Here is a 16,185-nt window from a genome sequence, read left to right as displayed (position 1 = left end):
AGGGTGTTCCAAGTCCAACTGACACATCACTTCTCATCCATCCATCCCCATGAGAGCAAATTTTGAACTTGAGCTACAAGGTCCCGCTCCCTCCTTTGAAAAAAATTCCTGGATATGTATACCACTCAGGGAACCGACTAAATTTCCCCCTTGCTCAGAATGAAATATATTTATTACGGGGAATGGTACATTTTGTTTATACATTTGTTAGCTTGCAGTTACAGCTCCACCCCTGCCAGTTTAATAGAATCATCCACGTGTGAATGATATTGAAAGATTTATTACGCGGAACACGGCTGGATTTCCGCCTGAAACAAGTACATGAACACGTGTTCCATAACAAGCGATAATGCAGGGAGCAGGAACCAGTGTAAATGGGAATCACCACTTCCTCCAGTATTTGAGCAACTTTGAGCTCCACGTTAGGCCTTCCTATTGATCAGACGTGTGAGATTTTCTTCTCTCGGAAATACGGAACCACCATTAATTGACGGGCAAGAAACATGGCAAGCAACAACAATTCTGGGATTGTAAGTAAATGGTATTGCTACGGGGATATCGCATATTTGGAAACAAAACTATGCCTCGGTGATAGGCTGGAGTTCGAGTGTAGCGGTATGTACACGCACTGGGGTATACACGTCGGTGGATACAAAAATATGCAACACGCCGTCATCCATTGCGATATATTCGATGGAGGGGCGGCATTCTCCACAGACAAGGCGTCCTCTGCCAGTCGAAAGTCCGAGATACGAGCTGATAAAATTGGAAAGATTCTCGGCGGTTATGGCAAGGTGAGGATCAACAACTCAACAGACAAAACAATAGAATCTCTGGATCCCAACGTCATCGTCAAAGTAGCAAAGATAATGCAACGAAGAAAAACACCGATAGATGTCAACCTTCTCGACAGCAACAGCGAGTACTTCGTGAATCTTTGTCGATACGACAGGCACTGGAGTAGCCAAGTTTTTGCAGGATACAATTTTGGGATTGAGGGTAAACGGTATACCTCTAAGAATATCGCAGACTTGGAAGACGAGGTGTGCCCCGGGGATAGACTGGAGTTCGGCCACGCCTTGCACTCACACTGGGGTATATATGTCGGTCGATACAACGATAAGGAACATGCCGTCATCCATTTTAGTATATCCGGAGGATGGTCTTCGTTCTCCAAAAAGAAGACATCCAGTAGTGCGTTTGCTGCCAGTCAAAAGCCCGAGATATTAGCTGACCCGATTGGTAAGATTCTCGGCGCTTCTGGCAGGGTGAGGATCAACAACACAAGAGACCAAACAGTACAGCCTCTGAATCCCTACGACATCATTAGATCAGCAAAGAAAATGCACCGTGTCAAAACGCCGATTGATTACGATCTCCTCGACAACAACTGCGAGCACTTCGTGAATCTGTGTCGATACAACAAACCCCACAGTGAGCAGGCTGAAGCAGTGCAGACAACCGGGGAAAACGTTATATTGTTCATACTGGGATTCACAAGTTAGTATCTAAAGCTAGCTAACTGACTTCAAACGGGTCATAAGGTCCAGTATATCAACACCCTTTGCAACAAAATAAGGAGTTTTACCGATTAGAGGAACATCAAAATCAAAAAAAATCTGAAGCGAGGTATCAAAAAACTAACCCGTTGTAAGTTCAGCTGAATTGTGCGAAAATGAAAATATTAATTTGCCCACATGTAATCAGCAAAGCAGCTGTTTGGCCGTTTAACCCCCTTTTACTCAAGCAATTATAAACGTGTCAGACCTTGTCAACATTTTGCTCACTGAGTTTTGGGATTACGTCGATGTTGCAATTCATGCAATGCATAGTTTTAGATGTTCTGTTGATTCCAGTGCAGCATTTGCACTCATGACCTCTGAAAAAGATTGAACCAAGTGAATAACCCCTCAGTGTAGGAAATGACCACAGCATCAATTTGTGCTGTGAGAAATTTCTGAATGCGGGAACCAGTCTATTATAGCGGGAATCCTCACTCCCCACGAGAACGTCAAAATCGTTGAACACAGAATTTGACCTTGTGTGTGATCAGAAATACTACACCGCCCATAAGACAGACAAGAAACATGGCGAATTTGGGGATTAAGGGTACTCGCCTCTTGGATGATACGGTACGGGGTATAAGGGATGAAACACGCTGTCATCCATTTCGGTAGTATTCGAGGGAGGGGCGGCATTTTCCAAAAAGGAGACACCAGGCAGTATGTTTGCTGCCAGTCAAAAGCCTAAGATTCTCGGGCTTGCCAGGGTTTAGGATCAATAACTCCAGGGACTGTGATAAAAACTTCTCAGTTCCCACACAATCAGTGAAAAGGCCAAGAACATGCACCAAAACAAAACGCCGATTGACCACAATCCTTTCAGTAGAAACTGCAAGCACTTTGTAAATCGTTGTCGATACGTAGATACCCATAGTGCGCAGAATACCGCAGTAGTAGCTGCAGTAGCGTTGTTTCACTTTCGTAGAAGCCATGGTAGGTTAGGATTTAAAGCTGGCTAATAGACTGACCCAAGTGTACATTAATTAACAGCGAGACAAGGCAAGCCTAGAAAAGTGTGGCCCAGAGTGCACACAACTATATTTAATTAATTCCAATTAATTCCAGCTTTTGCCCAAGGGGAGGTAACTTTTTGGGGGGAGGGGGTGGATAAACGGTCATGTGCCACTGGCTTTAATCTTCAGGGGAAGGGGGAATAGCAGGCATGCGCTTTTAAAATAAAATTAAATAAAATTCAAAATAATAACCCGTGCTCCGTAGACTGAACGTTTTTTCATCCATCTTTCCATGTTCGATGAATACACAAAGGCCGGGATTTAGCTCATTTAGTGGCTTTACGGGGTAATACTTGTATACCAAAGCATATACGATTTGCGGATAGAAATAGTTGATTTTGAGGGCTTGGAGATGAACAACGAAATGTGAATCATTTTACCAATGCTCTAATTCGTTTAAATTTACAGGTCTCCTCATCGTGTTGTATCTGTCATATCCAAAGCTTCGTGGAATTCAACAGCAATTGAGCTGGTGGTAGAGAATACAACGAATAGTGACGCGCCGAATTATTGGCGAACAGCGATACAACCAATCGGCCCATGGTTCGACGAGAATTGACGGTTAGTGTCGTAAGGATGCTAACAAACACTAGTGGAATTATATATTGAAACTGAACTTGAAAAAAACATCGTTGCGTCGCAGTCTGATACTGACAATTTATGTAGATTTTGTAAACCCGGGAACAAAGTAGGACACAATAGAAATTTACGTTGTCATGCAAAGCATTAACCATTACAATTGCTTTTCAATCAAAACCATTTGGGAACATGGTGGGAAAAATAACGGAGCATATAATATTACATAATTATAAGGTCGACGTTTATTGAATATTGGCAATCGATTGTCATTTGTATAATATTGAAATATGGACCATATGCCCATTAAATGCTCTGCTGTAAATAATATAAGCAAGCGAAACCAAAAGTATCGTGGTACATGTATTATGATAGGACAACCTTGTAGTACAAAATTGATTGATTAACATTGCAAACGCATAGTTAATGACTATTGGATATAGAACTAGACTGGACAACATTTGCAATCATTCACAAACAAAACTGCCAAAAAATGAAGTAAGTCTACAAAAGGATCAGCAGCCTATGAAATCATTGCGGCTATGCTGTTAATTTCAAGACAAGAAAAACGTCTTTTTTTCCAAATACTGCACCAAACAACTGAAATTTGTTTAGTTTGCAATCGAATACATATCCTCTATTATTACATATCCAAAAATGATTTTCCCAAGTGACAAATCGAAATCAAACTAGAGGATGGCGCAAGTCAAAACTTGTTATTAAACATTTTGGAACGGATGGATTTCAACGGAAACCTTGCCTTGCGTCGAGAAAATGTAGATTTTTTTCACAGTTTCCTATAAAAAATTTGCTTTATTCCGAGCTAAAATTTAGATACGCTATTTGTTTAATACTGCTGATTTGTTCTTTGAAAAGGCAGCAAATACAGTATTGGGGGTAAAATTAATGATGTCCATCACCTTTGAATGCCTACTGTAAATGAAAGTGGAATGTAAAAAGTATTTACTTCAAAAAGTGTGCACTTGCTGTTATGCGTTAATAACGTTGATTGATTGTTGGAAAATTGCAATAGCAATATCGCATTTTTGTAATTTTGATTGTTTTTGGTTGACAGGGTAAAACAGTGTTGCTCGTGAATACACACGGCTCATTAACATAATTTCATAAATACAAGTATCTAGTTTTATCTTCGTATAAAAAGATACAATTATAATAAAATATGTTGAAATCTACGATGTGGCGAAAAAAAAGTTGTTTTTTAAATGGATAATATTATTATTTTGCTCAAATCCCATTGCTGTAACGTTCAAGTTATTTTCTGTAGAATTCTTGAGTTTGGTTGACAGTTTTGTTTGCACAATGGACCTTATACGTAGCTGCCATCTTAGAGAACGTCTTTGTTTGATTCATTCAGTAACAATGAATGCACAAATGGTTCACTCATACATATCCAAGAAAATTAAAGACATTGCCCTCTAAGATGGCTGCCATACGTATAAGGTCTGTTAACAAAAATCGTCTCAACAATCATGTTAACTTGGTTATCATTGGAACTAGGTGTGTTTTTGAAGTAGCGGTACTGTTTTCAGTACAATAATTAATGACAGACCATTGTCTTGTTACCATAACTTTCAGTTGTAATATGATGAAGCTGTTCTAGACCCTGTTTGTTCCTCTGCTCATGCAAGCGTTATCTGCTACGCAGAACTATGCGAAAGTGGCAGGCTTTGACTTATTTTTTTAATTAAAGTTATTACTTTATGTGTTCATTATTAATTGAGTGTTTATACACGACAGCCACCAATTAGCAATTGCCTAAGATGAGCTATATTTTAAAAATCAACATAATTATTTTAGAAACAATTATTGCTTGATTTTTATTTACAACTATAATTTCTTATGTTGTCAAGTCAATACCATGATTATTGTGAAGGACTAAGAATTTGAGGGTAAAAAAGATTAAAGTGAAAACATGTGTCTATTATTTTCAGTCTGCAGTCGGTATTGACATTGGAACTTGTTATTCTATTGCGACATTCATTCAAGTGCATCTGCTGATCACGTGCGAATCACTCGGCACTACCAATGACAGATCACAGCCGCTGATTAATGTCAAACTAGTAAAATGGGGTCAAATATAATAAATGGAATGCTAAAGTGCCTGAATTAATTGCCGAAAAGCCTAAGGATACAAGGGTGGGGGTGGGGGGGGGGGCAAGCCTCATGACCCAACCCCGCCCACCCCACCCCAGCCTTCACTCGGCACAAACCTTTCACTAACCCCCACCCTACATATGAATTTCCCTTACTCGGTTTCCTGAAGCTAAATCCTACCTGTCTACATTCTTCGCTTAACCGACCAAAGTTTAAAAACTAAAATAATTAAAACGATGTACGCCTATTGATGGTCCATATTGTTTTGACTGCCTATGATTGTTCCATATGTTTTGACAGTCGGTGAAATAGACCAATTAACCTTTTAAAAAGGAACTCCTCCCTTTTAAATAGGAACTCGTCCTTCGTCCCTCGTACATTTCGAAAAAGTCCCATGGATCAGATTGACCCTGAATCAGGGTTTGAGCTGGCCTGACACTTTTCACTTTGTCAAAAATGACACTTTTGTGTGGTCAAATGGCGCTTCCCAGACCAATTTCTGGGGCCATTTGATTCGACAACCATGGCAAAAGTCATATTGACCCGACAAAGTGTTAGACCAAAGAGAACCCATGTTCTGGGTCAAATCGGACCTGGGACTGTCTGTAGTGTACCTTGTGCTTAGGACCCTTTGATTTTGTTTTAGACATCCACGGCCCTGTTTCATGTTACACTAAATGTTGAATCCACGTTGGCATGAGAAAAATGAGCTTCTGGATGAGCCGCCGTTTGATTGAGTATCCCATATCGCTTAGGCAAACAAATTTCCTGCGGCTCCAAATACAATCAGCATTCACGCACCTTTTTGGCCGTTGAAACCCTTTTTGTTCAAAACAATATGTCAGATCTTATACTTGTCACGAACTTACAACTTATTTTTGGGACGTTCTTTTTTGGGGGAATTCCAGTGCTGAATAATGATCTTTGGACTGCCATGTTAATGAATACTATAAGCGACGGCGTAGAAGGTAAACAGAAATGACGACACAGGGAGGTGATGGTGCAATTATGGGCCCAATATCAGTATGTTTGTATTGACAGATCCGTGATATTATTTGGGCAACATTAAATTTCAGCCTTTTGTGTGATCAGACGAATTAGTTTTCCTCGTCTCGTAAATACCAAAACCACAAGTCGTGCAGACAAGAGACATGGCAAGAAAGAACAATTTTGGGATTGTGGGTGACTGGCATTTGCCTTCATTTCCGGATATCTCAGCATTGGAAGACGAGTTATGCCTTGGCGATAGGCTGGAGTTTGACTGTGGCATATACGCACACTGGGGTATATACGTCGGTCGGTACCAGGATATGAGACATGCTGTCATCCACTTCGGTATGTTCGAAAAGCGGGCGGCATTCTCCAAAAAGAAGATATCAGGCAGTGCGTTTGCTGCCGGTCAAAAGCCCGAGATACGAGCTAATACGATTGGGATGATTCTCGGTGGTTCTGGCAAGGTTAGGATCAACAACTCAAGAGACCTTAAAGTGGAGCATTTGGATCCAGACGTCATCATTGAAACAGCTACGACCATGCACCGAGACAAAACACCGATTGATTACAATCTTATCGAGAATAACTGCGAGCACTTCGTGAATCTGTGTCGATATGACAAACCCCACAGTCAGCAAGCTGAAGATTTGGTGATTGGGGCCATGGGTTTGCTCGTCGGGGGAGCCATAGCCGGTGAGTATCTCAAGCTCTAACTTTTGCACACGCGGCAATGGTACAAGCCAAGCCTAGAACAGCTCGGCCCTGGGGTGGATCTTGCTTTGGCTCAGGGGAAGGAGCTAGGTATAGCTTTCAAGAGAGGGAGTATACAGGCATTTGGCACTTTTTTTCCTGCATGATTTGTCTTCTTTTTCCTTTTTACCAAATGGGTGTGGGGGTGGTAATTAGAATGTACAACCCCCGTTTATCCACCCCTATACTTGTGAGGGGAAAGGGGTAGCAGCCATACTTTTGAATGCGTAGAGGGCGGGGTTAGACAGAAGAAGTATTTTCATGCACGCATAATGTTCTGTACACAATGGGCTTGATTCATTTCTTTCTTTTGGCGTTGCCATACCATGTAATCCGACATGATAGCACTACCAAATACTCGTCATAAGTCTATAGTGAAACAATGAAACGGACAAACAAGATGAAATCAGGCGCGCCCTAGCTCCTGGACCAGCAATTCATCAGGCGCGGAGCAAGACAGACAATTAAGGCCAAAACTTTGAATGTTGCTGTTCATGCTATTCAGGTCAGTATAGCGTATCCAGCTTTGGATGTCAGGGGGCAACCGCATCATTCCGCACCGAAATGTAGACATGTTTTTTGTTTGTTTTTTTTCTCCAGACACTTGCCGTCCGTAAAATAAAAAAAGGTACCCTTCTTCCTCAATGAGGGGTGCTCTTCAAAACTGACCATCATTTTGCATACTGCAAATTATATACCCATTGTAATGGTTTTTGAGTGGGTTATCTTTTTTTTGGATTGACATCGGAACTCTCTTACCATTAATTGGAATAATGCCGAAAAAAATTGCGGAAGAAATCCACCAGGGCGTGGCAAAGTGCCCCCCCCCCCGGTACGCCACTGATTGAGGTCTAAATTCATTTTCAATTTAAATAACCAATTGCTCGATTTATAATCATAGCTACGATTTTGGGAAGGCCAAAAAGGCACGAATGTCCACAATGAAGGGTAAAGCTTTTAATATATTTTTTTAGCCATCCGTTTTGATTTTTTTTTTTATTTACAGGTTTCATCATCAGGATGATAAGTCCCAGCACTCAACGCAGATAATCCTCTGTCTTTTCAACTTATTCTCATGGAATACTACCGTAATTGAGCTGGTATAGAATGCCACGGAGAGTGATCCATCAAATTATTAACGAACAGAGGCACTATTTATGTATAATATAGGATGGTGTGGTAAGGATGACAACAAAACCTAGTGGTAAATGAAGAGTATTGGAAATGGAGCTTATAATAAAAGGCTAATATAAACCAGAAAAGAACTCGCAATTTCAGTGCTAAATATCAATTTTGAATAGACAATATTTTACAGTTCAAAGCCATTTTTAAAAATGAGGAAAAGAATCACATTAAAAAACAGAAATACATTTTAACTAGAGCGAAAATGCACATTAAAACATTCCTGTGTAAGAATGTAAGCCTTTGTGTAAAACGAAAATCACGTTCACAACTACGTCAATGTGTTATTATAGCTTTGATTTTGCAATCTGTATGGATATATGCTTACTGCTGAATTATATAAATTAGATAAATGTTGTAAATAATGACCTTTTGCCCACAATTTCAGGTAGGCACCTGGTATAGTTAAACGCAAGAGAAATTGCATTGTAAACGTAGGCAAGATTTACCACGAACATTTTAAAAATTCTAACCTATTTCTTTCTCTTCCCATAATACCCGAGAGCTACAATGAGCAAACGCTTGCGATAAGTTAATTCATGACTTCAGATCCATATTAAATTTGGAGTGCAAAAACCCAAATTTTTGCAAATTTTGATTGCCTGAGTTTTCAAAAGTTGCAAAAATGCGACGAATGTACGTTTAATATTTGTTTTTATATAGTTTATGGTTCAGCTGAAATGATATCCGTACAGTCTTGTTACATTTATTGAAAGTACTCGGTGCAATAGTAACAACACTTATCAGGTTCCAATGACTTTGCCGGATTCTTCCCCGAAGCAGACCTTAACTTAAATGTCATCTTAATATTTGTTTATTTGAAGAGACTCAGCAATCTACGGTCGTTCCTTTTTAACAAAACAAAATTAACCCAAAACACATACGAGTTCGTCATGTGATAAGTGAAAACGCGGATACTGCAGTAAACAAGTCATACTTCCTTAAAAAGCAAACGTGTTGAATAGGAACTCGATGCCTTTTAAAGACCCGTGTACACCAGCTCACAAAAACGTTCATGGCTGCATGAATCACGAATGGCGTATAAATGAACTTGAGGTTGAGTTCATTTATTTTTAGCATTTCAATTGTGTCCGTGTGCGTGTGGTGCGCACAATAGAGCCTCTGCCAATTGCAAATGGTGGGGAATTCAATATGATGTTTGTCCAAGCAAGAAAAAAAAGAAAAAAGTTTGACATCAGTGCTGGGAGACTTAATGTATGCAAATTTACAGCAATCAAATAACCAGTCGTGTTTATTTTGTTTTCTTCAGAACTGAGGAGAGTTAGGACTATTCTTTTCTATCGGCTGGAAATTGACCTGAGGTCCTTTTCCTTTAGTTCTGTTATTTCAATGAGGGTGTTCCATTATTTCTATGAGGGCGTTCCCAATCCAACTGACGCAATCATTCATCAAGTCGTCCCCTTGAAAGCAATATTGTGAACTTCTGCTACAAGTTCCCCGTTCCTTGAACAAATCTTTTGATATATTATACATCATGCAGAGAACCGATCAAATTGTCCCGGTGCTCAAAATTACGTATATTTTACGAGTTCGCAGTTACCCAGCCTCACCCCTACCAGTGAATAAAACAGACCACAATGTGAATAGTGAAATGTCAGTGATGCGGAACATGGACGGATTCCCGCCACAAACAAGTATTCCATATAGCAAGCAACAATGCAGGGGCACCAGTCTAATGGGACTGTCCATTTTCTCCAGTATATTGAGCAATGTTACACTCGACATTGGGCGTTTCCTGTGATCATACACGACTTTGATTTCCTCGCGTAGCAGATACTGAATCACCATGCGACAGGCAGAAGACATGGCAAGCAACAACAATTTTAGGAATGAAATTGAAATACCTGTACAGTATACCTCTGAGACTATCAACGAATTGGAAAGTAAACTATGCCTCGGTGATGGGCTAGTGTTCAGCCTCATTCGCGGCATTGAAGTTGCGCGACGTTGGCGTAGAGGTATATACGTCGGTCGATACAAAGATATGAGACACGCTGTTATTCATGTCCCTCACGTATCTCAAAAGCGCGACATACGAGCTAATGAGATTAGTCTGATCATGGAGGAAGGAAATCGTGTCGGCAATTCTTGCTGGGTGATGATCAACGAGTCTAGATACCGTGACAAATCGCCTTTGCATCCTGACGTCATCCTTAAAGTAGCAAAGATAATGCACCGAGGTAAAGCGCCGATGGTTGACAAACTTCTCAACAGCGACCTCGAGCAGCACTTTGTGGATCTTTGTCGATACGACATAGACTGGAGTAGCCAAGTTTTTGCAGCATACAATTATGGGATTAAAGGCGAATGGTATACCTCTGAGAATATCGCAGATTTGGAAGACGAGGTATGCCCCGGCGATAGGCTGGAGTTCTCACGTAAAGGGTGAGTTAACAAAAACGAAACCCAAAGGTTAGGATCATTGTTTTAATGAAGTTCTGCATGTAGCACTTTCAGGGATAATTCTAGGATATTAAAGCCGAATTCAATTCATAAGCTTTCTTTTAGTACAAGAATTGTTCAAATCGCTTGTGTACCTTTTAAGTTACAGAATTTTAAACCCAACCACTGTTTTAAAGTTCTGTCCACGGATCAGAAGAAGGTAAGCATTATTTCAGCAAAACGAAAACAAATCACAAAGGGATGTGTGTGAATTGTTTTCGTTTTGCTGAAAGAACGCACACCATTTTTGTGATCGGTGGACAAAACTTGAAAACGGTGGTTATGTTTAAAATTCTGTAACTTAAAACGTACAAGACTGATTTGAATAATGTTTGTACTAAAAGAAAGCTGATGAATTGGGCTTTGATATTCTAGATTTTGAATGTGATACACGCACAACTTCACTTAAACAATATTTCGCTTTTTTTTTTTTACTTACCCTATATTCTGTCATTCATTTATAGATATGCTCACTGGGGCATATACGTCGGTCGATACTCAGACATGCCAGACATGCCAGACATGCAACACGCTGTCATCCATTTCGGTATGTTAGAAGGAGGGAAGGCATACTCCAGAAAGAAGATATCATGCATTACGTTCTGTGCCAGTCAAAGGCCCAAAATACTAGCTGGTACGATTGAGAAGATTCTCGGCGGTTCTTGCTGGGTGAGGATCAACAACTCAAGAGACAAGGACGTACCGCCTTTGAATTTGAATCCCCACGAAATCGTTGAAAGTGCGAAGAACATGTACGAAACCAAGACGCCGATTAATTACAACCTCTTCAGCAGAAATTGCGAGCACTTTGTGAATCGCTGTCGATACGATGATCCCCAAAGTGAGCAGGCTGATTCATTGTGCTTTTGTGCGTTGTCAATAGTAAGAATCGCAGTAGGTAAGAACATAAAGCTACAGCTTAAGCCCCTGTCACACTTTTGCGTATCCCAATTCCTTATGAGTTCCTTATCAAAAAATTTCATTACGCAGCCGTACGATCAAAAACGCCGAATTTTTTTGATTACTTTGACTTATGTGCGACGCACATCTAGCGATAAAGTAACGAATTCAGCGCATCCACTGCGTATGAGATGCGTATGAGTTGCGTATGCAGTGCGCAAGTTCGCCATCTGTACGTTTCTCATAAGTTACGAATAAGTACAATGCGCTGCCCGCTCGCAGGACGAGCAGTACTAATTCGTGCAATACGTCGGCATTCGATATGAGTTCGTTCAGCGTGCGTTGTATCTGCGCTGCAAGTACGCTATGTATACGTCCAATAATATAGGCGGCTCATCATGCTGACGGGGTGCGTGCCGGGAGGTCAGCGTATTACCGCGTATGAACGGCTTATCCCATATGAACACATAGCGTACTCGTACCGCGTACCGCGCTCGACCGATGCGGGACCAATGCGCTGCGTATTTATAACTTATGACCTGCGTAACAGCGTACGCAGCGTCGTTTTGTGCATGCCCAAAACTATCCAGCGTACTGGGCCGTACCATGCGTATGCCTGCGTATATAAAACTTACACAAAACGATAGAGATGCATATGAGGTGCGTATTGTGCGTACGACTGCGTTTGAAAAAAATGTCAATGCGCAACTCAAAAGGAATCAGGATACGCAGAAGTGTGACAGGGCCCTTACCGACAAACGTTGATACGTACATTAGTTGAAAACAGGACAAGTAAAAGCACGCCTGTAGAAAAGCTTGGCCCGAAGCGCTCCAAATAATGTCGGTCAATTAATTATGAATGACTACTGTTATTAGGGGCGAATAGAAGCACGGCTCGACTGTATATTAATTAAAACAAGGGGCAGTCAGTGGGTAGTCAATGAACCAGTGAGATAGACCAAAGATGAACATAATAGACTCGCCTTCTATGACCAGCAAAATATCACAGGGGTCAAAACATGTTCGGGGTACTAGGGTCAGTTCAGAAGTCTACAAAGTGAGTCAAAATGATCTGGACTCAAGTTCACATTTTTTTTTGTGGTAAATAGAGTATTTAGAGAAAAAAAAGAGTGTTTCATATGCATGGTTATTAGCTTGTCTTCCACACAGGAATTTTGGATTTTTCAAATTAGTGGCTGTGTTGAGGAGTTAAGCCATTTCCGTTGAAGTGGCTCATTTTTTTAAAGGCTGCACACGGAATTGGTTTTGCCTTTTTGTTAATGTGTCAATAACTTCAAGTGAGTCAGTCACCATGACTAGGTTTTTATTTGTAATAACACTGCTTCACATCGGAACGCGATTTCAATAAATTTGTTGAACCATGGAACCGTGGTCAGAGTGTTTTTTTTTTTATTTTAGCGTGTGTTCTTTGCTAGCGCTTTTCTTCAAAATGGTACAGTGGATATAGATGTTCGTTCTCACGAAGGGCCTGACATCTTTAGTAATTACGTTTAGATTGTTAACTATTGTGTTAATTCCCTTTATTGTGTTCAAATGAAAGTTTTCCTATCAAAGAATTATGTGAATGTTTCCTTACTGCTGTCGTTGCAAAGCAGTAGCTTTTGCAGTTTTAAAATAGGAGAAACTTCAATTTCGGTTATCTCGAAAACGTTTTTTTCTTCAAAATCCACCTGCCCGTCCTTTCGTGAAAACGGTGACGAATGTATGAAACTTTCACCAAACATGTCCAAAATACCAGCCGACAGCATATCTAATTTGTATTGTTTTAATAATTGCTACAGATTTAAATTTTCTCTTCAATTTGGGTCCAGATCATTCCGTCTCACCCTGTAGATAAGCATGAAGATCCGCAATAAACTGTGAAACGCTTGATCAATGTTCTACCAATCCGTGTATACTCTCTTTTTTTTTTTAATTTACAGCCATCTTCATTGCGATAATATTGACACAGCTCGACAATCCTGTCAATTCAACCATTTGTCCTTGCGTACTACAGATGAGCAGCTTTTGTACAGAGTCCAACAGTACTACACTACTAACTTAAGAAATGGTTGGACACAAGTGGAAGGGTGAACGTCTTAAAGATCAGAACAAATCCTAAAAGGACAGCAGTAGAAAAAAAAGAACAACTCGTCTTTTTAGTGCTGAAAGGTCTCAATCTGAAATTGTCCATTCAGATCAAGTTTGTAAATAGGGAAAAGTAGAATTACACGTGCTTGGCAATTGTTTTAAATATTTTTTTTGTAAAAAGAAAAGTGGAACAAAAATAACTTTTTTTTTAAATTTAAATCAGAGGTTTTTTTATTGAATCAGATTGTTTTTTTGTTTTTTTCATATTCAAAATATTGATTTTCTCAAAATTTGTCAAAATCTTCCCAAGTACCCTATCACTCACCAACAAGTAGTTTTCAGGTTCCGATAACACCCATCATTCACAAAACTCAATTAACATTGAAGGATACCTTTGGAAAAAAATGAATTAGTGATTTTAAAAAAAATCACTTGATTTCAGTCACTTTTATGCTGAAGAAAATGTTATTTAAGTAAGGGTGCACGTGTTAGTAGAATCACTAAAATAAACTTTTCAAAAATAAAAAATAAAGTATATAACCAAATATGGGAATAAATATATTACGCAGCAGGGATTAACAATTTATGTAAATTAGGTATATTTAGGGTCAAAATTAATGATGGCATCCACCCACATCTTGTTTACATGGTTCAAAGAACTGATCTAGCATGGATGCCAGCTATTGATGACGAGCTCATTTCATATAGCTGCTAAGTAGAAATTACTAAAATAAAAATCAGCTGAGACCCCAAGCGAAGCATTAAATATCACATACCATTCAGCTGCTAACTAATTATAAAATGAAAATACAATTATTGATGTAGCAATCTACGATGCAGCAAAAAAGTCCGTTGCTTGTTAATTGATAAACAATTGTACTCTACTAAAAAATGTTGTGGAAACATTACCTTCACTATATAGAATGTGTGTGCACGATATTTTCTATAAAAGTCTTAATAGGTTTTCTCGGCTATTTTAACACTTGTATCACACAAATGCCCTATATCGATACTTAAATTTCGTCCCCGGTCATAGCCAAGCTCAGTTTTCAATTTGAATTTCAAAAAGCCACCACAAGATTTCATTTAAGGTTCAGTATAATTCAAATTGTTAGCTTTCCGATTCGTCAAAATCTTTGAAATTCGTCTCGTGAAGCAATCGGCGTTGAATTGAAAAAGCAAATTCGTTTTTTTTGTCATTCGTTTTAATGTTCTTGTCGTGCCCAATCTTTGGACTTTTTTGCGCATTAATTAAATTTTAATTTTTAACAAATATTTCCTTGTAAATGAAAGTATTGCTGTAAGTTTTGAGTTTTCTTGGACAATTAACATTAAAATCAGAAATTGAACTTTCACAATATGCTCTTTGCTTAGCTTATGGAAAGTATGCGTTAAGATCAAACACCTTCGTTATGTTGCTCTTTGATATATGTAGTGAATTAAACAACAGGAATAAGGTATGTCTATCAAAGAACAACATTAAGAAGGTCTTTGAACTTAATGCTTAATGCCCATGTCATAAGTGCATATTGTGAAATGCCAATTCCTGACTTTTCTAATGTTAATTGTGAAACACAGAAATAAAAATTCATACCTTACAGCTAACTGTTTTTGTTTATACATATCAGGAAATATAGGTTGAATTATCATTGTTTAACGCATAACTCTTCAAATAAGTCTAAAGATTGGGCGCATTTTCTTATCGTATACGATTTAAGTCACCAGGGACGAAATGTAATGAAAACAACATGAAAAAGAATGACAAGAAACGAATTTGTTTTGTGTTTTTTTTCTTCAATTCAACGCCGATTGCTTCACCACACGAATTTCAAAGATTTTTGACGAATCGGAATGCTAACAATTTGAATTATACTGCACCTTAAATGAATTCTAGTGGTGGCTTTTTGAAATTCAAATTGAGAAGTGATGGCTTGGCGATGATCGGGGACGAAATTTAAATTTTATATAGGGAATTCGTGTTAAAGTGTTAAAATAGCCGGCAAAATCTATATAGTAAGGTTGAATACTTGAGTTTGCAAATTAATTAAAATCACCTTAACAATCATGTTATTTTACTGCAAATCTTGGTGGGTGTTGATTTTTCCATAGAACTATTGGAATGTGCTTTGTGTCCTTTGTGCTTAAAGTTTCAGTTCTAATACATTGTATTTCAATGAGGATGAAAATGTCATCTGATACGCAGAACTATGCTTCAGCGTCATGCTGTAGAATTATAAAAATCAGTTGTTTATTTTGTTCATGTATTTGATTTTCATTTATACTAGTTTATTGCTACTACCAGCAATGAGCAAATGCACACGATGAGCTGATGACTTCAGACACATCGTAAATATTTGTCCAAAAGGAAATCTCTAAAATAATTGCTTCAATTTATTAAAACAAAAATGTAGAAAAAAAAATTCAAAAAATCTTCGGATGGTTTAAAATGGTTTGTACATTTAACGAGTCTATTGGGAGTACAATTTGAATCCCTCTGTAAGCGTTTAATTAACTGACACTGTGGATAAGTTTTATAATTA

At 38.9% G+C, this 16,185-nt stretch overlaps 2 protein-coding genes across 2 annotated transcripts; both read left to right on the top strand.

The window, feature by feature from the left end:
- The first annotated feature begins 313 nt into the window (after positions 1 to 313).
- LOC119727111 lies at positions 314 to 3,194 on the top strand. Its single transcript, XM_038198977.1, has 2 exons — positions 314 to 1,500; positions 2,984 to 3,194. Exons 1-2 carry the CDS (start codon positions 504 to 506, stop codon positions 3,052 to 3,054), a joined length of 1,068 nt encoding a protein of 355 aa, XP_038054905.1. The 5' UTR covers positions 314 to 503; the 3' UTR covers positions 3,055 to 3,194.
- Positions 3,195 to 6,016: 2,822 nt separating this feature from the next.
- On the top strand, positions 6,017 to 6,972 carry LOC119732452 (phospholipase A and acyltransferase 1-like). Its single transcript, XM_038205981.1, has one exon. It carries the CDS (start codon positions 6,418 to 6,420, stop codon positions 6,970 to 6,972), a length of 555 nt encoding a protein of 184 aa, XP_038061909.1. The 5' UTR covers positions 6,017 to 6,417.
- Positions 6,973 to 16,185: the final 9,213 nt, after the last annotated feature.

The sequence above is a fragment of the Patiria miniata genome, unplaced genomic scaffold, assembly GCF_015706575.1.
Source record: "Patiria miniata isolate m_02_andy unplaced genomic scaffold, ASM1570657v1 HiC_scaffold_1, whole genome shotgun sequence".
Lineage (NCBI taxonomy): Eukaryota > Metazoa > Echinodermata > Asteroidea > Valvatida > Asterinidae > Patiria > Patiria miniata.
This window is presented reverse-complemented; position numbering and strand designations above follow the sequence as displayed.